Here is a 21421-nt window from a genome sequence, read left to right on the forward strand (position 1 = left end):
GACTCCACGTCCCCCTCCTCCTCCCACTCAATGTCTGAGCCCGAGTCTGGATAGTTCTGACTCCCAGCCGCCTCGCTCACCCCTCCCTGTGAGGTGGGCGGGTCGGCCACATCACCCGATCCCTCCTCCGTCACCATCCCACCCCCAGGATCAGTGACGGGGGCAGGTACCGGTACCTCTAACTGTGGCAAGCTGCCTGGTAAATGGCCAGGCTCCTGCACACCCCCACCGCCCTCTGTAACCGGATTGGGGGCAGTGATGTTGGAGGAAGTCTCCGGGGCGGGCAGTGAGAGGGTACGTCTGGAGTCCGACCGAAGGACACGATCCGAAACGACCATGTCCTCCTTCGCACCCAGGGCACCCGGCCCAGCACCGTCACCCAGAGAGTCCCCGTCCCCCACCACCAGGGGAACCACCTCGCTCTGGCCCTCAGGGGGCGATGTTCCCGGAGTCTCCCCTGCTCCCTCAGCCGATGGGGCAGCACACCCCTCAATAGGACTCGTAGCCTCAACGGGGATCATGGGCTGGGGACCCACCCCCACACTCAAGTCCCCCCCATCAATCTTCCCCTGGTCACCCTCTAAACCAGCGGACGCAATCCCTGGGGGATCAGCCCCCTCGGGTAGTGTGTCACCACTCTCAGGTGGTCCCTGCACTACAGAGGCATCCTCCTGCCCAGAGGAAGCGTGTACTGGGTACTCTGTCTCAACAGGGGAGAAACACCTCCCTTCAGGTCGCCCCTGACCTTCAGGGCCGTTCTCCGTGTCAGAGGACCCGTGCCTCCTCCTCTTATAACCACTAGCGTGCGGTGGTACAGTCAGCTCCATAGCTGAAGCCTGTTCCTCCGCCCCGCCATCTACCTGCTCATCCTCTCCAGCCTTCAGACCCTCAGGCTCAGAGGCGAGCTCGATAATATCTACTGCCGGGGGACCCTCATTAAGGTGACCTTCTGCCTGGCGTCCCGCTTGAACGTTCTTCTTCTTCCATTTAGCTTTTTTACTCTTCTGTCTCTCCCAGTGCCCCTCATCCACCCCCCACCCTGCCCCGGCATCCTCCGCCACAGGTACGGGACATGGGGGTGGTGTGGGAATGGAGGATGGGGGCAAGGGAACAAAGTCATCACGGGCCACCGTGGTAGAACCAGCAGCCCCAGATGGGCCAGCACTGCCTTCCTGGGCCACCTTGGTGGAGCTGGCAGCCCGATGCTTGGGACAATTCCTGCGGAAATGCCCCACCTCTTTGCATGCATGGCAGCGTGCTTGGCCCGTGTTCCAAAACACGCGATAGCAGAATCCTTCCCATTCAACCTCAAAACTCCCCTCCATATCAATCCCCTGTGCCAGCTGTATGTACACACGGCGATTGAACGTTAATACATGCTGCATTTCGGGATCATCCAACCTATGCAACAGTTTGGTGGGCCCAGATCGCACCTCCCCCAGCTTAGTTACATGTGGGAGCAGGAGCGCGTCCGGAACATAAGGGGGAACGTTGGACAGCATGACCGGCAGCACGGGCCATCCCCATGGGTCCACCGCCATGTAAATCCCAGCCACCGTGATCCCCCTTTCCAATGCGGTAGCCACCGACTGCTCAGTCTTTAGGATGACAACAGCCTTCCCACTGACCACCGCGCCTGCGATTATGGCCTTCTTGCCAACAGTCTCCCCCAGCGCGGTTAGCACAGCCTTGAAGGTAATGTTGCCCTGCAAGGTCACTTTCACCCCATGTATACGCCCCAACGACTCATGGCCTTTAGTCACAGAGACTGCCGACTGTACGGCAGCTGCATAATTCTTAGGGGCCGCCATCTTTAGGGCGTGGAGCAAAACAAAACGTCTCAGTATTTTATGTCAAAGCAGTCTTTCTGCTATTGCTGCACCTCCACGCATTTGCAGCAGTTTAAAGTCTTGTGAAGGCTTTCCTGGCAAAGCAACAGAAGCAGTCTCCTCCTGATAAGATAGTGAAAAGTACGTGCCAATCCTCCCGTCGTAGAAAATGGAGCTTCCGGAGGCTTCTTCCCCAGGTCTCGGTCGCCCTCCCGGCTTCAACGAAAATCCAATGCACTGTTGCCGTACTTACCCGGCACACCTGGACCGGGCAAAGTCGGTGTGGGAGGGAGCTTTCCGATGCTACAGACCACAAACACCGCTCTAGACTCAGCTCCCACCAGTTCAAGTGCAACTTGGCCTTCCGCCAGCCACTGCCGCTCCTACAACTTTCAGAAAACACGAACAAATCCTCCCCAATTAGAGGACTCTTTCAACAAAGAGAGTCTCTGCTTTCCGACAGAAGTCCAAAAAGCAAATTCTGACTGCTTTCGTTTGTCCTCGCCAAACAAATCCTTCGAAAATAATCAAATCCTCACAGCCAGCGCCACACACCCACGTCCGATCCTGACCTCGGGTGTTCTCTGTGTGAAATGTGCAAGTTCTCCCTGTGATGGCGAGGGGTTCCTCCATGTGCTCCACGTTCCTCCCCTACCCAAAGACATGTTGGTTAATTGGCCGCTGTAAATTTGCCCATCGTGTGTAGGGAGTGGATGCGAAAATGGGATAACATAGAATATAGTATGAACGGGTGACTGGTGGTTAGAGTGAAATCAGTGGGCCGAAGAGCCTGTTTCCTGCTGTATCTTTCAATTCAATCAATCAAGACTGATCCTGGAAGATTCAGGTTCCCTCGAGCAGATACAGCTAAAAACAGCCCATTTACGGAAGAGATACAGGTGAAAACAGGCCACTTAATGGGAATTGGTCATGGTACTGGTCCTTATAGTCACATGTACAGAGACGCAGTGAGAAACATAGCTGAGCTATCCGGTCACATCACTATGGACATGGGTACAATCACTCCCCCATGACAGACAGAGCATTTGACTAATCATAACCATACCTGCGTCGAAGAAGTTGAAAACTCAGAGTATTTTGAGTCTTTGAATCGGTAGAAACGGAGGAAGAAGTTGGCGTACTCATCCCTCACCTGAAAGACAAGGTGACATGGAGTGTGTACAATCCTGTCCACACCATTGCCAGTGGCCATTACACCAGGGCTGTCCATGGAGCTCACAATCCAGGCCCCCAGCTGCTGGCTTCTGGCTGCCTCACTCTTATTGCCAAAGCAGAAGGCAAGATTTCAGCACCAGGACAAAGGGTCACTCCAGCATTATCTGCAGTGAGTGGATTAGTCAGCCACACTGCCTAGGTAGCTCCTGCTCCAGTTTCCACCCTGCACCTGACACCGTTCTCAGTTCCACAACTGAGCTCAGTATTGGTGACCCAGTAGTTGTTAATATCTGCCAGACCCTGGAACTCTGTGACATCTACAGATTCCTCTGTGACATTCAGCTGAGTAGATATTATGGCTAATAATGTTGTCCATCATTGTCATAGAGCCTTATAACATTCGGCCCACGATATCCATGCCAACAAGTGGGCACCCATTTTTCCCTTGGTTCCCACAATGTTATTGTGGATACACTTGGTCAGGCAGCTTTATTAGACTTTGGTGAGGCAGCATTTGGAGTATTGTATACATTTGCTTGTCTCCCCATTACACAAAGGATGTGGAAACTTTGCAAAGGGTGTGAAGGAGGTTTACATGAACTAGCCTGCCCAACCTCTTCCAATATCTCACCCCACTCAAGTTTGAACAATATCCTCACAAACCTTCTCTTCACTCTTTCCAGCTGAATGACCTCCTTCCGAGAGGAGGGTGACCAAAACTGAAGACAGTACAGTGTGGCCTCACCAACATGTTCTACAACTTTAACAAAATGTTCCAACTTCTAATCTAAACCTTATAAACCATGGTCGCTGGTCCCAAAAGCCTCATCCATGTACACCTCATCCACTTGTCACTTCCAATTTCCTAAGACAAGATCAAGCGTTGCCTTCTTTGATGAAGGGCCTGAGGAAATGTTCCTGAATACCTTTGACAAATTCTACCCTGTCTAAACCTTCTGCGCTATGATATTCCCAGTTAATAGTTGAAAAGTTAAAAACCCCTTCTATGATAACATTATTAGTCCTGTAGCTGCCATTTTCAATAAAGGCAGGCACAGCTGGGGCCTATGTGAGTGCCCATGGCTACACTGTTGACTTGAGTCCATCATTCTGGTGACGGGTCACAACGTGCTCGCCCACACAGGCCAGTGACTTGCCTGCCTCATTCCCCAATGGAAGGTCCAGGGTTGGGTTGCCCTCTCTCTGGTTGGCCATCTACATACTGTTTGAGTGAATGGTGCTGGACACACTAAACAAATTCTCAAGGGGACTTACCTGCTTGTTAAGGAGGCAGTGCAGAATGAAGATGAACATTCCTTGCATGCTGTTGATCACGGTAAAGATGTAGGCCATGACAATTGTTTCCTTCTGGAAGTGCAACATGCCAAATATCCAAGTACATCCCAGGAGGCAGAGCTGAGCAACAGCGGTGAAGGTAAAGACCCTAAAACTAGAAGCACGAGAAGCTGAATGCAAGGCAATACTTTGCTTTGTCTCACTCACTGCAGTACATACTTTAAAGTGCAATATAAACTTCCTGCTGCTTCTGGATCCTTTCTTGCAGTTATTTGTGTTGACTGGGGTTAAAATCCTGAAATCCCCATCAAATGAAACAGCGAGACTTCAATGCACAGACTGCAACGGTAGAGATATCAGCAAGTCAGCTGATACAATAAGTGAGGCATGACCTGTGGCACACCAAACGTCAAAGGCTTTATTGGAAAAGAAAAAAATATGATGTTGGCCTCTGCTGAGAAATGTTTGTTTCAAACAGAATAATGCTGAGTAAACAGAGTATGCCCATCTCCAACACACATTCAGATGCCTCGACAGATAGCAGGACAGGAATGGCAATTGACTGATTCATATGCTTGGCCTTCCACATGTGGTACCCAACCTATGACCCTGGAGCCAACTGTTCTCTCTGCGACCGTCAAGGTCCCCTCCATCTGCCTGGTGTTATTTCCCCTTTTGGTAAGTTTGGAAAGGGCAACATCTGTTAGTGCGCGAATCCCAAATCAGAACTGCAAACAGGAATGGCTTAGATGGGGCATCTTGGTCAGCAAGGACGAGTTGGGCCAAAGGGCCTGTCTCCATGCGGTATGACTCTAGGACCTGTCAGCATCAGCAGCTTCATGTGAATCATGGGAAAAAGGATGGGTAGGGTGCAAGTAGTCAATAGTCAATAGTCAATAGTCAATAGTGGTTTATTTGTTACATACACATAAATGTGTAGTGAAATGAAACATTACCGGCAGTTAAACAATAAGACCAATAAGAATAATCAATAAAAATGCAATAACACATACAATCACAACTAACACCAAACAAAAAGAAACATCCATCACAGTGAGTCTCCTCCAGTCCCTCCTCACTGTGATGGAAGGCCAAAAATGTATTTTTCTCTTCCTTGCCGTCTTCTCCCGCGGTCAGGCTGTTGGAGTTGCCACGTCGGGGCGGTCGGGGCGGTCGGGGCTCCCGACATTGAAGCCCCCGCCGGACGGTGAAAGGTCCACGGCCTATTTCAGGCCGTGCCGGACGGGGAAAGGTCCGCGGCGGGCCGACCCAATCCCCGCGATTCGGGGTGGGCGAACACGCTGTCGCTGCCGCTGCCAGTGCTCCCGATGTCGGCCCCCACCCAGGGGCCTGCGGGCTTCCGACGTCCACGCGGCCCGCGCCGGAGCCTCCGGAGACAAGTCGCAGCCGCTCCTGCAGCCTCCGCAGGCAGCCAGCGCCGCAGGTGGTGAGTCCGGGCCGCGGGCTCTGCAAACCAGAGCCTCAGGTGGTCCCAGGTGCATGGCCGGTGGTAGGCCGCAACGGGAACGGGGGCACGACACAGAAACAAAGGTCGCGTCTCCGTTCGGGAGAGAGAATTTTACAGTTCCCGTTCCCTCCCACCCCCTACCCCCCACATAACATACAAACCCTACACCATATTAAAACTACAATTCAGACAAAAACAACAAAAAACACAAAAGACAGATGGACTGCTGGCCATTTGCCTGACCTAGATACCGTATCAACCAAGGAAGGTACCAGCAGCCAGACCAGTTGTTCTCACCTGATGTTCTTCAACTGGCCCATATCAGGATTGACACTTGAAAACTTTTCAGCCAGTTTCAACACAGTGATAATAAAAAATCCTCCATTGACCTTCCAAGAAAAGAAAAAGCCACATTATTCCAAGAAAAGTAGTGGTTTATTGAAATAATATTTTCTTGATGTAATCTTTAATTCATTTACATTTCCACAGAAACATCTTGCAGTGCATCTCAGTTAGATAGAGCTCTAGGGGCTCGCAGAATCAAGGGATATGGGGAGAAGGCAGGCACGAATTACTGATTGTGGATGATCAGCCATGATCACAATGGATGGCGGTGCTAGCTCGAAGGGCCAAATGGCCTCCTCTTTGTTTCTATGTCTATGTTTCTATGCATAGTTACATTTGGACAGGTTTGCCCTTTGATCCTCAACATTCATTTAAAAAAAGACAGTGATGTAGATATTTCTGTAGTGTTCCATCAGTCCTGAGTGGATGACTTCAAATCTAATCATGTGCATTGTGAATCTACAAATATTTATGGTCGGTCTAAAGATTGATCATGATAACCAGTAATAAAAGATATAATCTTTACCAATGCTCTTTGGAGAACTTTCATCCAATCCGATACTGCTAAATATTAATACCCCAGATTTCAGCACAGGCTAACCTGCAGGTTTAGTAGCTGTCACCATACCAGATCTGTGCCTTGCTCTAAGGACCCTCTGTTCCTCCACACTCACTAAGACCCTGCCATTCATGGTTGATATCCTATCCTCATATGTGGTTCAAAAACGCATCAGCTCACATTTCCTGAATTCAACAGACATTCTCTCTTTCATATTTTTCCAAACTTACCAGAATAATCACACAGATCGGAGCCAGGAAAGCCCAGAGAAATCCCGACTTCAGATCCAACCAACAACTGGGGAAAGAGGCAAAAACTATTGTTTCCAAATGACACGGTAAAATGTTTACACTCTGCACACACACATGTATGTTCCCACACCAGTAACATATCTGCTATGTGTGAGGCTTGGCTGGAAACGACTATTCCAGTCATGGGTACATTGCTGCCTCACTCATTTCTGTTTGGACCCAGCAGTGCACTGTTGGTCTTTGGGTAATAACCTGGTGAATGGATCTGGTCTTTGTCCTTGTGCTGCAGGAAGTTGTGGCTGGGGAAGGGCTTTCTCATCCTTAGCTATGTGCTCTCCCCTGATGATTGTTCAGTGACCTTACTCCATCCATCTCCACTTCACCCCTTGTATCTGCCTCTCAGTCTCCCTATCCCACCCCAACTCACCTCCCCCTGAGCCGGAGAGACCTCCTTGAGGACGAGTTGGGGCTGTTGGTGAAAACTCTTGCTCTTTCCTTGATAGCCTAGATTCACAATATACAATATATATATTCACGATTTAGACGAAGGAATTAAATATAACATCTCCAAGTTTGCAGATGACACAAAGCTGGGTGGCAGTGTGACCTGCGAGGAGGACGCTATGAGACTGCAGGGTGACGTGGACAGGTTGGGTGAGTGGGCAGATGCAGTATAATGCGGATAAATGTGAGGTTATCCACTTTGGTGGCAAAAACAAGAAGGCAGATTATCTGAATGGTGTCAGATTAGGAGAAGGGGAGGTGCAACCAGCCTGGGTGCCCTTGTACACTAGTCACTGAAAGTAAGCAGGTACAGCAGGCAGTGAAGAAAGCAAATGGCAAGTTGGCCTTCATAGCGAGAGGATTTGAGTTTCGGAGGTTCACCAGGTTTCTCCCCATATCCCTTGGTTCACCAGGTTCATTCCCGGGATGGCGGGACTGACATATGATGAAAGATCGGATCGACTGGGCTTATGTTCACTGGAATTTAGAAGGATGAGAAGGGATCTTACATAACATTCTTAAGGGATTGGACTGCTAGATGCAGGAAAAATATTCCCAATGTTGGGGAGTCCAGAACCAGGAGTCACAGTTTACGAATATGGGGTCAGCCATTTAGGACTGAGATGAGGAAATACTTTTTCATCCATAGAGTTGTGAATTCTCTGCCACAGAAGGCCGTGGAGGCTAATTCACTGGAGAGAGTTGGATTTAGCTCTTAGAGCTAACGGAATCAAGGGATATGGGGAGAAAGCTGGGATGGGGTACTGATTCTGGATGGTCAGCCATGATCATATTGAATGGTGACTGGCTCAAAGGGCCGAATGGCCTACTCCTGCACCTATTTTCCATGTTTCTAGACAGACCACTGGGAGTTAATGTGCTGGTGCAGGGGACAGTCAGGAAGGCAAACTTTTTTGCTTTGACCGCAAGAAGATTTTGTTTTAGGGCAGAAGGGGCAAGCAGGAGTACTACAGGCGAGTGACAATGTCAGTGGTAGGGAACATATTGGAGGGAGTTTTGAGGGGCAGGAAATATTTGGAAAGTTAGGAATGGTTAGGTATGGTCAGCATGGATTTGTGCAGGGAAATCATGTCTCACTAATTTGATGGAGTTTTTGAGGAGGCAACAGAGATTGATGAATCAGGGCAGAAGATGTTGCCCATATGGACTTTAGCAAGACATTTTAAAAGCCCCACATGGTAGGCTGATCCAGAAGATTAAGGTACATAGGTCGCAGGCAAGTGGGACTGGTGTAGCTGGGACATTGTTGGCTGGTGCGGGCGAGTTGTTTCCACACTGTTTCACTCCATGACTCTATGTGGGGCCTAGACTGGAGGCACAATGGGTTTGGTGATAGGATGCAGAGGTTATTGGTGAATGAGGTGTTTCTGACTGGGTGTATATAAAGTGTTGCACCGTCGGGACAGGTGCTGGGACCTTTGTTTGTAGTAAATAACTAGGCACAGCCTAGATGGACACAACACTAATGCAGGCAAATGGGATTCATGTAGATGGATACAAAGGTTGGCACAGACATAAAACATTGAACAACGAACAGTACAGCACTGAAAGAGGCCTTTCATCCCATCATGTCTGTGCTGACCGTGATGAAAACATAACAATTCCCATCTGTCTGCACATGGTCTGTATCCCACCATTCCCTATCTTCTCATGTGTTTGTTTCAATGCCCTGAAACATGCTATCACATCTGCTTCCACCATCTCCACTGCACAAAGTACCAGGCACCCACTACACTCTGAATATAAAGGAGATTTGTTTGTGAGAATAGGTGAGCAAAACTGAACACAATACTGTGAATGTCTTGTACCAATGTCTTGAACCACTGCATTTTATTAATAGCATCTTCGCTATCTATTATATCACCCAGTTTAGTGTCATCTACAAACTTACTCATCATGGCTTCAAAATTCTCTGGCATGCCACTAGTCACACACCTCCATTCTGAATCATAACCAACCACCATCACCCTCTGCTTCCTTTCACAAAGCTAATTCTCTATCCAGTCAATTGGCTCTCCCTGGATCCCATGCGATCTAATGATCCAGAGCAGCCTACCATGTGGAACCTCATCAAATGTCTTGCTGAGGTCCATATAGACAATGTCTACAGCTTTGTCCTTTTCAACCTCATTGATTACTTCAAAAACTTAAGTAGATTGGTAAGTCATACTTTTCCATGGACAGAACCATGCTGACTGGGCCTAATTAGTCCCTGTCTAATGCATATATATCTTATCCCTCAGAATACTCTTCTCCTTAGAGTCCTACTTAAATACAGGCACACCCTTCAGTCTTGCGGAAACCTCACCTGTGTGGTGAGATGTTGGCAATCAAGGCCCTGAGCTGTAGGGAATGGTTGACAGGCAAGATCTTTATTCCTTGAAACTCAGGAGGGAGAGGGGTGATCTTGTGGAGGTGTATAAAATCATGAGGGGAATAGGTAAGGTGAATGCATATCTGGAGTTTATCTTGAGTACGAGAATCAGGAACCAAGCAACATTTGTTTAAGGTGACAATAGACAATAGGTGCAGGAGGAGGTCATTCGGCCCTTCGAGCCAGCACCGCCATTCAATGTGATCATGGCTGATCATTCTCAATCAGTACCCCGTTCCTGCCTTCTCCCCATACCCCCTGACTCCGCTATCCTTAAGAGCTCTATCTAGCTCTCTCTTGAATGCATTCAGAGAATTGGCCTCCACTGCCTTCTGAGGCAGAGAATTCCACAGATTCACAACTCTCTGACTGAAAAAGTGTTTCCTCATCTCAGTTCTAAATGGCCTACCCCTTATTCTTAAAGTGGCCCCTTGTTCTGGACTCCCCCAACATTGGGAACATGATTCCTGCCTCTAACGTGTCCAACCCCTTAATAATCTTATATGTTTCGATAAGATCTCCTCTCATCCTTTTAAATTCCAGTGTATACAAGCCTAGTCATTCCAGTCGCTGAGAGGGGAAAGATTTAATAGGAACCTGAGGGGTGACTTTTTCACAGAGAGGGTGGTTATATAGAATGGCCTGCCAGAGGGGATAGTTGAGACAGGTACTGTAACAAAATCTAAAAGACATTTGGACAGGTGCATGGACAGGAGAGATGTGCCAAACATGGGCAGGTTGCACTCATGTAGATGGGGCGCCTTGGTTGGCATGGGGTAGTTGGGCTGAAGGGCCTGTTTCTCTGCCGCACGACCCTATGACTCTAATATTGATGCCCTAGAATATCAATGCACCCCTCCTGAATCTCAACATCACCCATGTCCTTCCTCTCGGGGAAAGCTAATGTTAAGTACACATTAAGGACCTTGTGCACTTCTCTTCAGCAGAAATTCCCACCTTTGTCCTGGAGTGGACCTACCGTTTTCCAAGTGACCCTTTCTCCTGACATACAAAATGCCAGGGAACTCTCCTCAACCTTATTTGCCAAGCCCCCTTTACTCCTCCTAATTTCTTGTTTGTGTTTTCCTGATTTCTTCGTATTCCTCAAGAACCATGACTGATTTGTTTCTTTTCGTGGTGAGCCAAAGGTCCCATTTCTGTGCTGCACATCTGACTTGAAGATACAAATACGTGGGTGTATCAGCTGGGTTTCTCTATCCAAGGAAGAGAACACTTCTGATGTACTGAGTGAAATGTAGGTTCACCAGTGTGATGCCTGGAGTGAGACCAGCAGACTGGGCCTATACTCTCCAGAGTTCAGAAGAGTTGGATAAAATGCCATTAACATATGTGAAATTCCTATGGCGGTAGAATAGATGCAAGGATAGTATTTCTCCTGGCTGTGGTGTCTGCAACTAGGGACCATAATTAGAGTGGCTAATGGAACTGTTCCCTCAGTTCAGAGACCTGGGTTCGATCCCGACTTTGGGTGATGCATATGTGGAGTTTGCACGTTCCACCTCAATCCACGCCAATTCCCTCTGGATGCTGCAGTCCCCATCAACATCCCAAACACGTGTAGGTTGATAGGGAGCTGTAAATGATCCCATGAATGATACCATGGAACATGGAACAGTACAATTCCAGAATGGGACTTGGGGATCTGGAACAGTTGATGGAAACTTGGGAGGAGAAAGAGCGATCAGTGTAGGATTGGGATAAAAGGCTGCTTGATGGGATGAAGGGCCTGTTCCCATGTTCCATGGGGAGATGGGAAGAAATAGCTTCACTCAGTGAGTGGTGAACCTTTGGAATCCTCTCCCCAAGTGGGTTTTGCAGGCTCAGTTGCTGAATGTTTTCAGACAGAGATGAATATCAAAGAAATGGTGAAAATGGGGTCAGTGCAAAAAAACAGTCCCGAGGTTGTAGGTTGGTCATGGTCCAACTGAATGTTAGCACGGGTGCAAGGGTTCGAATGGCCTCCTCTGGCAACCATGTTTATTCCTGTCACAGAAACTCAATGTACCTGAGTGCAATATCTGCAAAGGAATCCACAGTTTTCCATACTTACTACTTCTCAGTTCCATATCCCTGGGAAAACACGGCTGCTGAGATGCCAACGGTAATCAGGGGGCAGCCGTAGCCAAACAAGTACATGTACGTTGGTCTCAGACTCTTTGCATTGAAGACTTTCACTACCATGAGGTAAAGCTGCACACCTTCCAGAAGCATCCAGGAAAAACAGGCCAGGAAGAAATAATGCAGGAATCCAGCGATGACCGCACAAAGAGTCTGGAAATGATGAAAGAGCCACAAGGGATTAATGAGCCTGGGCTGTGCTGCACAGGGGGGTACACTGGCTGGTTCTCTGGGTTGATGCACTGGGCCAGTGCGCTGAGTCAGCATATTGGGTCTGTAACAGGCTGTTACTAAGCCTGTACACTAGGTCAGTACACTGGATCAGTGCACTGGGCCAGTACACTAGGTCAGTACACTGGATCAGTACACTGGGCCAGTACACTAGGTCAGTACACTGAATCAGTGCACTGGGCCAGTACACTAGGTCAGTACACTGGATCAGTACACTAGGCCAGTACACTAGGTCAGTACACTGGATCAGAGCACTGGGACAGTACACTAGGTCAGTACACTGGGCCAGTACACTAGGTCAGTACACTGGATCAGTACACTGGGCCAGTACACTAGGTCAGTACACTGAATCAGTACACTGGGCCAGTACACTAGGTCAGTACGCTGGATCAGAGCACTGGGACAGTACACTAGGTCAGTACACTGGGCCAGTACACTAGGTCAGTACATTGGATCAGTGGATTGGGCCAGTACACTAGGCCAGTACACTTGGTTGGTTGTACACTGCAGTTTCAGTTTAGTTTATTGTCACGTGAGCCGATGTACAGTGAAAGGCTTTTGTTGCATGCTCACCACCAGACAATACATGATTACAATTGAATCGGTACAACCTGAGCCATTCACAGTGAACAGATACATGATAAGGGATAATGCATTGGAACGAAGATAGACACAAAAAGCTGGAGTAACTCGGAGGGACAGGCAGCATCTCACGAGAGAAGGAATGGGTGACGTATCGGGTCAAGACCCTTCTTCAGACTGGTCTCAACCCAAAACGTCACCCATTCCTTCTCTCCAGAGAAGCTGCCCGTCCCACTGAGTTACTCCAGCTTTTTGTATCTATCTTCGGTTTAAACCAGCATCTGCAGTTCCTTCCTACACACGAATGCATTGATACATGGGGTTATACACTGGATGAAGCACTGGATTATACACTGGGCTAGTACAGTGTCGGGGCCAAACAGCAGCATGTGTTGAGCATAGTCATGAACAGTGATGTGGCTCACTGCCCACCTGGTCTTGTGCACGGTGGCCCAATCCTGCGTGAGATCACTGGGAGAAGTGGACACCATTATCTTCACCTACCCTGTATTCGGTCTTGTCCACTCCAACGATGAACAGCAGTTCTGCCAAAAAGAGGCTGATGCACAGGTGAGTGTGGATGGTGGTCCTGATACTTTTAAGGGCCCGACACAGGGTGAAGGTGAGGACTGACATCGCGAGGCATACCAGAGAGACAATAACACCGACCAGAGTGATCAGACACAGATTGTGAGCATCATTCCCCTGAGGAGAAAAGAGCCATTCTAAATGACAGCAATGTTCGAGGCATTCAGACAGGCACATGAACAGTGGGGATGGCTGGTTACAGACCACCTGAGAGGGACGTGTGGTTTAAATTGGTATCACGATCGGCACCGACTTTGTGGCTGCAGGATCTGTTTCTGCACTATTTTATATAATATTTTCATTCATTCCTTTCATACAAATTTCATCCTTGAAACCATACCTGAAAAATAGCCACGGTTAACAGAATAAGAATGAATGAATCTTTTCCTGGCTGGAAGTCTGCAACTCGGGTGCATTCATGTCAGTTCTTGGATTAGGCTAGTTAGAATTTATATTAAAGACCTGGGTGGAGAGGAATCAGTTTGTCGATAAGATTATAATAGTTTTTAGTTTGTTTAGGCATATAGCATGGAAACAGGCCCTTCGGTCAGCTGAGTCCGAGCCGACCAGCAATCCCCACACATTAATACTATCCTACACATACTAGCGACAATTTACACTTATACCAAGTATATAAACCCAAGCCAATTATCCTGCAAACCTGTACATCTTTGGAGTGTGGGAGGAAACGGAAGATCTCGGAGAAAACCCACGCGGTCACGCGGAGAATGTACAAACCCCCGAACAGACTGCACCCTTAGTCAGGATCGAACCCGCATCTCTGGCACTGAAAGCGCCCTAAGGCAGCAACTCTACCACTGCGCCACCATGGCACAGATGAAAGAAGATGCTAAATTATGCTTGGACTCTGCAGCAGGCGAGACTCCAGAATGGTGTGTTCCCTCCCTAGTGCCAGCGTCCAGGACATCTCAGAGCGGCTGCACAGTATCCTCAAGAGCGAGGGGGAGCAGCCGGAGGTTGTTGTGCATGTTGGCACAAATGATATAGCTCGGATGAGGAAGGAGGTTCTGCTACAAGAATTTACGGAATTGTGTATAAGACTGAAAAGCAGAACCTACAGGGTAGTGATCTCAGGATTGCCTCCAGTACCTCATGCTGGTGAAGGTAAGAATAGGAAGATAGGGGGAATGAATGTGTGGCTGGGGAGTTGGTGCAGGGGGCAGGGATTCAGATATCTGCATCATTGAGATCTCTTCTGGGGCAGGGGTGACCTGAATAAAAGGGATGGGTTGCACCTAAACTGGAGGGGACCAACATCCTAGCGGGAAGTATAAGAAAATAACTGCAGATGCTGGTACAAATTGATTTATTCACAAAATGCTGGAGTAACTCAGCAGGTCAGGCAGCATCTCGGGAGAGAAGGAATGGGTGACGGGGTCTCGACCCGAAACGTCACCCATTCCTTCTCTCCCGAGATGCTGCCTGACCTGCTGAGTTACTCCAGCATTTTGTGAATAAATCCCAGCGGGAAGGTTTGCTAACGTTACACGGGAGGGTTTAAACTAGATTGGCAGGGGGTGGGATCTCATGCGGGACCCAGGAACGTCAGAGGCTGGAAGTTAGAATGGAGGGTGGTGTGGAAGGTTAGTGGACAGAATAGGCAGGTGAAAGGTGGAGAGCGAGGAAGGAGGGTTGGTTTAAACTGCACATATTTTAATGCAAGGGCCTGACAGGCAAGGCAGGTGAGCTTAGGGCATGGATAGGTACGAGTGACTGGGACGTTGTAGCCATGACTGAAACCTGGTTAAGGGACGGGCAGGACTGGCAGCTCAAGGAGAGACAGGGGGGAGGGAGCTTCAGGAGCTTCAGGAGAGACAGGGGGGAGGGAAAAGAGGATGTCACGGCTGTGTTCAGAGGTGACATTACGGACGGTTCGTCTAGTGAGGCTATATGGGTGGAGCTGAGGCACAAGAAAGGGGTATCACAAAATGCTGGAGTAACTCAGCAGGTCAGGCAGCATCTAGGAGAGAGGGAATGGGTGACGTTTCGGGTTGAGACCCTTCTTCAGACTGAAAGGGATGGTCACCTTGTTGGGGGTGTGCTACAGACCCCTGAATAGTCAACGGGAAATAGAAGAACAAATGTGCTGGGAGTTTGCAGAGAGCTGCAGGTCAAATAATGTTGTTGCAGTAGGGGATTTTAACTTTCCCAATATAGACTGGGAAAATCATAGCACAAAGGGTTTAGATGGGGTGCAAATCCTCAAAAGTGGTCAGGAGAGTTTTCTTGAGCAGTATGTGGAGGGCAACGCTGGATCTAGTATTGGGAGATTGGGAAGGACAAGTTAATGAAGTGTGTGTGGAGGAGCCTTTTGGGACCAGTGACCACAGTTCGATTAGGTTTAAGATAGTTATGGATATGGACAGAAGTGGTCCACGTGTTAAAATGCTCAACTGGGGTAAGGCCAACTCTGAGGGTATGAGAGAAGGTCTCGCTCAAGTTGACTGGAGCAGGTTATTTGAGGGGAAAGGAGCAACGGACAAGTGGGATGTTTTTAAAAGTGTACTGAAGAAAGCTCAGGATATGTACATCCTGAACCAGGGGCCACAGTCTAAGAATAAAGAGGAGGCCATTTAAAACCGAGGTGAGAAAAAAAACATTTCACCCAGAGAGTTGTGAATTAGTGGAATTCTCTGCAACAGAAGGCAGGAGGCCAATTCACTGGATGAATATAAAAGAGAGTTAGATACAGCTCTAGGGGCTAGTGGAATCAAGGGATATGGGGAGAAGGCAGGCACAGGTTACTGATTGTGGATGATCAGCCATGATCACAATGAATGGTGGTGCTGGCTCGAAGGGCCAAATGGCTTCCTCCTGCACCTATTTTCTATATGTTCTATGTTCTAAGTCCCCATTAGAGTGAAGGGCAAAGGAAGCTTGGCTGACAAGGGAAATTGAGACGTTTTGTCAAAACCGATGCATGGGACAGGTATAAGCAGCTGGAATCAAGTGCATCCCTGGAGGAGTTTCAGGAGCTAAGTCCTCAATGAGTATCTCTCCTCTGTATATACCGAGGAGAAAGACTGTTGGACAGAGGAAATTGGAGCAGTCACTGGAAGTTGTTTGTGAGCAGTCAGGATTACTGTCGAAGTACTGAAGGTACTGTCGTGTTTGAAGGTAGACAAATCTCCAGGGCCTGATCAGACATATCCAAGGATATTGTGAAATTTACGAGTCGTCCTTAAATACAAGGGAGGTGCCGGAAGACTGGAGGGTGGCAAATGTTGTGCCCCTTTTCAAGAAGGGTTGCAGGGAAAATGCTGGGAACTATAGACCGGTGAGCTTAAAATCTGTAGTTAGTAAGTTACTGGAGAGTATTCTGAGGGATAGGATATACAGGCATTTGGATGGGCAAGGGCTGATTAGGGACAGTCATCATGGTTTTGTATGTGGGAGGTCGTGTCTCACAAATCTGATTGATTTTTTTGAAGATGTGACCATAAAGGTTGATGAGGGCAGAGCTGTAGATGTTGTGTACATGGACTTCAGTAAGGCATTTGACAAGGTGCCGCATGGTAGGCTGCTCTGGCAGGTTAGGTAGCATGGGATTCAAGGAGAGATAGCTGAATGGATAGCAAATTGGAAGGAAGCAGAGGGTAATGGTGGAAGGTTGCTTCTCAGACTGGATGCCTGGGACTAGTGGTGTGCCTCAGGGTTCGGTGCTGGGTCCCTTATTGTTTGTCATCTACATCAATGATTTGGATGAGAACATACAGGGCAAGATTAGAAAGTTTGCTGATGATACAAAGTCTTTGAGTGCAGAGCAAAGCAGGGTTATACATCCTATAGAAAGGACAGGCAGGTGGGAAGAGGTGGTGGGGTAGTTCTGCTGGTGAGGGATGAAATTCAGTCCCTTGTGAGGGGTGACATAGGAACTGACAAGGTAGAGTCACTGTGGATTGAGTTGAGGAATTGTAAAGGCAAGAAGACACTAATTGGTGTTATCTACAGACCCCCAAATAGTAGCCCGGATGTAGGGTGTAAGATGCAGCAGGAGTTAAAACTGGCATGTAAGACAGGAATCAAGGGATATGGGGAGAAGGCAGGCACGGGTTACTGATTGTGGACGATCAACCATGATCACAATGAATGGTGGTGTTGGCTCGAAGGGCCAAATGGCCTCCTCCTGCTATTTTCTATGTTTCTATGTTTCTGTTTAAGAATCACTTAAGGAGTGGTCCCAGAAGACTGGAAAATTCCAAATGTTACTCTGCTGTTCAAGAAGGCAGCGAAGCAAACGAGGGGAAACTATAGGCCGACTACTCGCCTGAATTCAATGGTTATTAAGATTTTAGAGGCAAAGAGTGGGAATTAAGGGGGCTTCTCTGGTTGGCTGCCAGAGACTAACGGAGTTCCGCAGGGGTCGTTGTTGGGGCCGCTACACTTTGCATTGTATATTAATGATTTGGATGAGGGAATTGAAGGCTTTGTGGCCAAGTTTGTGGATAGAAACATAGAAACATAGAAAATAGGTGCAGGAGTAGGCCATTCGGCCCTTCGAGCCGGCACCGCCATTCAATATGATCATGGCTGATCATCCAGCTCAGTAACCTGTACCTGCCTTCTCTCCATACCCCCTGATCCCTTTAGCAAAAAGGGCCACATCTAACTCCCTCTTAAATATAGCCAATGAACTGGCCTCAACTACCTTCTGTGGCAGAGAATTCCACAGACTCACCACTCTCTGTGTGAAGAAATGTTTTCTCATCTCGGTCCTAAAAGACTTCCCCCTTATCCTTAAGCTGTGACCCCTGGTTCTGGACTCCCCCAACATCGGGAACAATTTTCCCGCATCTAGCCTCTCCAACCCCTTAAGAATTTTATATGTTTCTATAAGATCCCCCCTCAGTCTTCTAAATTCCAGCGAGTACAAGCCTAGTCTATCTAGTCTTTCCTCATATGTAAGTCCCGCCATCCCAGGGATCAATCTGGTGAACCTTCTCTGTACTCCCTCTAAGGCAAGAACGTCTTTCCTCAGGTTAGGAGACCAAAACTGCACACAATACTCCAGGTGCGGTCTCACCAAGGCCCTGTACAACTGCAGCAGAACCTCCCTGCTCCTAAACTCAAATCCTCTTGCTATGAATGCCAACATACCATTCGCTTTCTTCACTGCCTGCTGCACCTGCATGCTTGCTTTCAATGACTGGTGCACCATGACACCCAGGTCACGTTGCATCTCCCCTTCTCCCAATCGGTCACCATTCAGGTAATACTCTGCTTTCCTGTTCTTGCCGCCAAAGTGGATAACCTCGCATTTATCCACATTATATTGCATCTGCCATGCATTTGTCCACTCGCCTAATCTATCCAAGTCACTCTGCAGCCTCCTAGCATCCTCCTCGCAGCTAACACTGCCACCCAGCTTCGTGTCATCCGCAAACTTAGAGATGTTGCATTCAATTCCCTCGTCCAAATCATTAATATACACTGTAAATAACTGGGGTCCCAGCACTGAGCCTTGCGGTACCCCACTAGTCACTGCCTGCCATTCCGAAAAGGACCCGTTTATTCCTACTCTTTGCTTCCTGTCCGCCAACCAATACGAAGATAGGTGGAGGGGGAGGTAGTGTCAGGGAAGCAAGGATTCTGCAGAAGGTCTTGGATAGGTTGAGAGAGTGGCCAAAGAAGTGGTAGAGGGAATACAGCATAGCAAAGTGTGCAGGCATACACTTTGGTAGTAGAAATGAAAGTGTGAACTATTTTCTAGATGGGCAGAGGATTCAGAAATCGGAGGTGCAGAGGGACTTGGGAGTACTGGAGCAGAATTCCCAAAAGGTTCATTTACACGCTGAATTGGTAGTAAGGAAAGCAAATGCAATGTTCGCATTTATTTCCAGAGAATTAGAATATAAAAATAGGGATGTAATGCTAAGGCTTTATGAGGCACTGGTCAGAGTATTGTGAGCAGTTTTGTGTCCCTTGTCTGAGGAGGGATGTGCTGCCATTGGGGGGTCAGAGGTTTATGAGAATGATCCCGGGGATAATTGGCTAAACGTATGATGACAAGCACTGGACATGTTCTCGCTGGAGTTTAGGATTACTTTATTGTCATGTGTTCCAAGGTATAGTGAAAAGCTCGTTGCGTGCTAGCCAGTCAGTGGAAAGACAACACATGATTACAATAACGCTATCTACAGTGTACAAATACATAATAAAGGGAATAATGTGAATAATGTTTAGTGCAAGATAAAGTCCAATAAAATCCAATCAAAGATAGTCTGAGGGTCTCCAATGAGGTAGATCGTGGCTCTGGACTACTCTAGTAGTTGGTAAGATGGTTCAATTGCCTGATAACCGAGCCATCCTACTAACAACGAGACAGCAGTCCTGAGGTATTATCTCGGATGAGGGGGACTTTGAAAGATCGAATAGTGGTCCGGTTCGAGTGGATGTGGAGAAGATGTTTCCATGAGTTGGAGAGTCTAGGACCAGAGGGCACAGCCTCAGAATAAAAGGATGTACCTTTACAAAGGAGATGAGGTGGAATTTCTTTTGTCAGAGGGTAGTGAATCTGTGTAATTTATTGCCACTTTAAAGCAGTTTGCCACTTTAAAGTGGGTATTTTTAAAGCGGAGATTGGCAGATTGTTGATTAGATACCAGAGGTCATAGGGTGAAGGCAGTACAATGGGGTTGAGATGGAAAGATAGTTCAGCTTTGATTGAATGGCACGGTAGACTTGATAGGTCAAATGGCCTAATTCTGCTTCAATGACTTATAAACATAAGAACATTGCAATGTGGGAGGAAACCAGAACACTCAGTGGTCCCCCCTTGTGGTCACAGGGAGAATGTGCAAGCACGTTTGCCGTTTTGAGCCCCATATCTGAGGGAGGATGTGCTGGCATTGGAGACGGTCCAGAAGATGTTTACGAGATTGATCCTAGGAATGATTGGGTTAACATATGATGAGCGTTTGACGGCACTGGGCCTGTACTTGCTGAATTTTAGAACGATGAGGGGAAACCTCATTGAAACATCCCAAATAGTGAAAGGCCTGGATAGAATGAATGTGGAGAGGGTGCTTCCACTAGTGGGAGAGTCTAGGACCAGAGGCCACAGCCTCAATAAAAGGACGTACCTTTAGAAAGGACATGAGCAGGAATTTGTTTAGTCAGAGGGTGGTGAATCTGTGGAATTCATTGCCACAGAAGGCTGTGGAAGCCAAGTCAATGGATATTTTTAAGGCAGAGATTGACAGATTCTTGATTACTAAGGGTGTCAGGGATTATCGGCAGAAGGCAGGAGAAAAGCGTTGAGAGGGAAAACAGATCAGCCATGATTGAATGGCGGAGTAGACTTAATGGGCAGAATGGCCTCATTGTGTTCCTAGAACCTATGAACCTGACAGACAGCACCCTAGGTCAGGACTGAAGCAAGGTTTCTGGCACTATTCCTGACACAGCTTGACCAGTTGTGCCATGTGTATTAGTGTACTCACTATCCACCACCCCAGGCACCAACCACTCTCTGTATAGAACAACTTGCCCTGCACATCTCTTTCAAACTTTGCCCCTCTCACCTCGAGAGCTATGACCTGTAGTATTTGATATTTCCATCCTGGGGAAAAACTTCCGACTGCCTGCACTATCTATGCCACTCAGTACTTTTGTCCACATCTACCAGGTCTCCCCGCATCCTATGACATTCCAGAGAAAACAGTCGCAGTCGGTCCACCCTCTCTCCCTGTAGCTAATACCCCTTCATCCAGACATCATTCAGGTAAACCTTGGTACCCTTTCCAAATCCTCCACATCATTCCTGTGATGGAGCAAACAGAATTGAATGCTAATATTCCAAATATGGCCTGACCAAAGCTCCATAATGATGCATCGTGACTTCCTGACTCATTTACTCCATGCTACAACCAACGAAGGCAAGCACAACATATCCTTCTTTACCACTCTATCAACTTATGTCGCCACTTTAGGGATTTGGACCCCAAGATCCCTCTGCACATCTATGCTGTTAAGATATCACAAAAAGCTGGAGTAACTCAGCGGGTCAGGCAGCATCTCAGGAGAGAAGGAATGGGT

General features: G+C 48.0%; 1 protein-coding gene across 1 annotated transcript in view; it reads right to left on the reverse strand.

The window, feature by feature from the left end:
• The window catches only part of LOC144610560 (adhesion G protein-coupled receptor E3-like), a 95695-nt gene that overhangs the window by 4946 nt on the left and 69328 nt on the right, over positions 1-21421 (reverse strand). The window contains exons 11-16 of the mRNA XM_078429364.1: positions 13280-13480; positions 11895-12115; positions 6904-6970; positions 6067-6158; positions 4281-4449; positions 2896-2982 (exon numbers count right to left, since the gene is read on the reverse strand). Coding sequence (XP_078285490.1) covers positions 2896-2982; positions 4281-4449; positions 6067-6158; positions 6904-6970; positions 11895-12115; positions 13280-13480 — 837 coding nt within the window. The remainder of the gene's footprint in view (positions 1-2895; positions 2983-4280; positions 4450-6066; positions 6159-6903; positions 6971-11894; positions 12116-13279; positions 13481-21421) is intronic.

Source organism: Rhinoraja longicauda, chromosome 37, assembly GCF_053455715.1.
Source record: "Rhinoraja longicauda isolate Sanriku21f chromosome 37, sRhiLon1.1, whole genome shotgun sequence".
Taxonomy (NCBI): domain Eukaryota; kingdom Metazoa; phylum Chordata; class Chondrichthyes; order Rajiformes; family Arhynchobatidae; genus Rhinoraja; species Rhinoraja longicauda.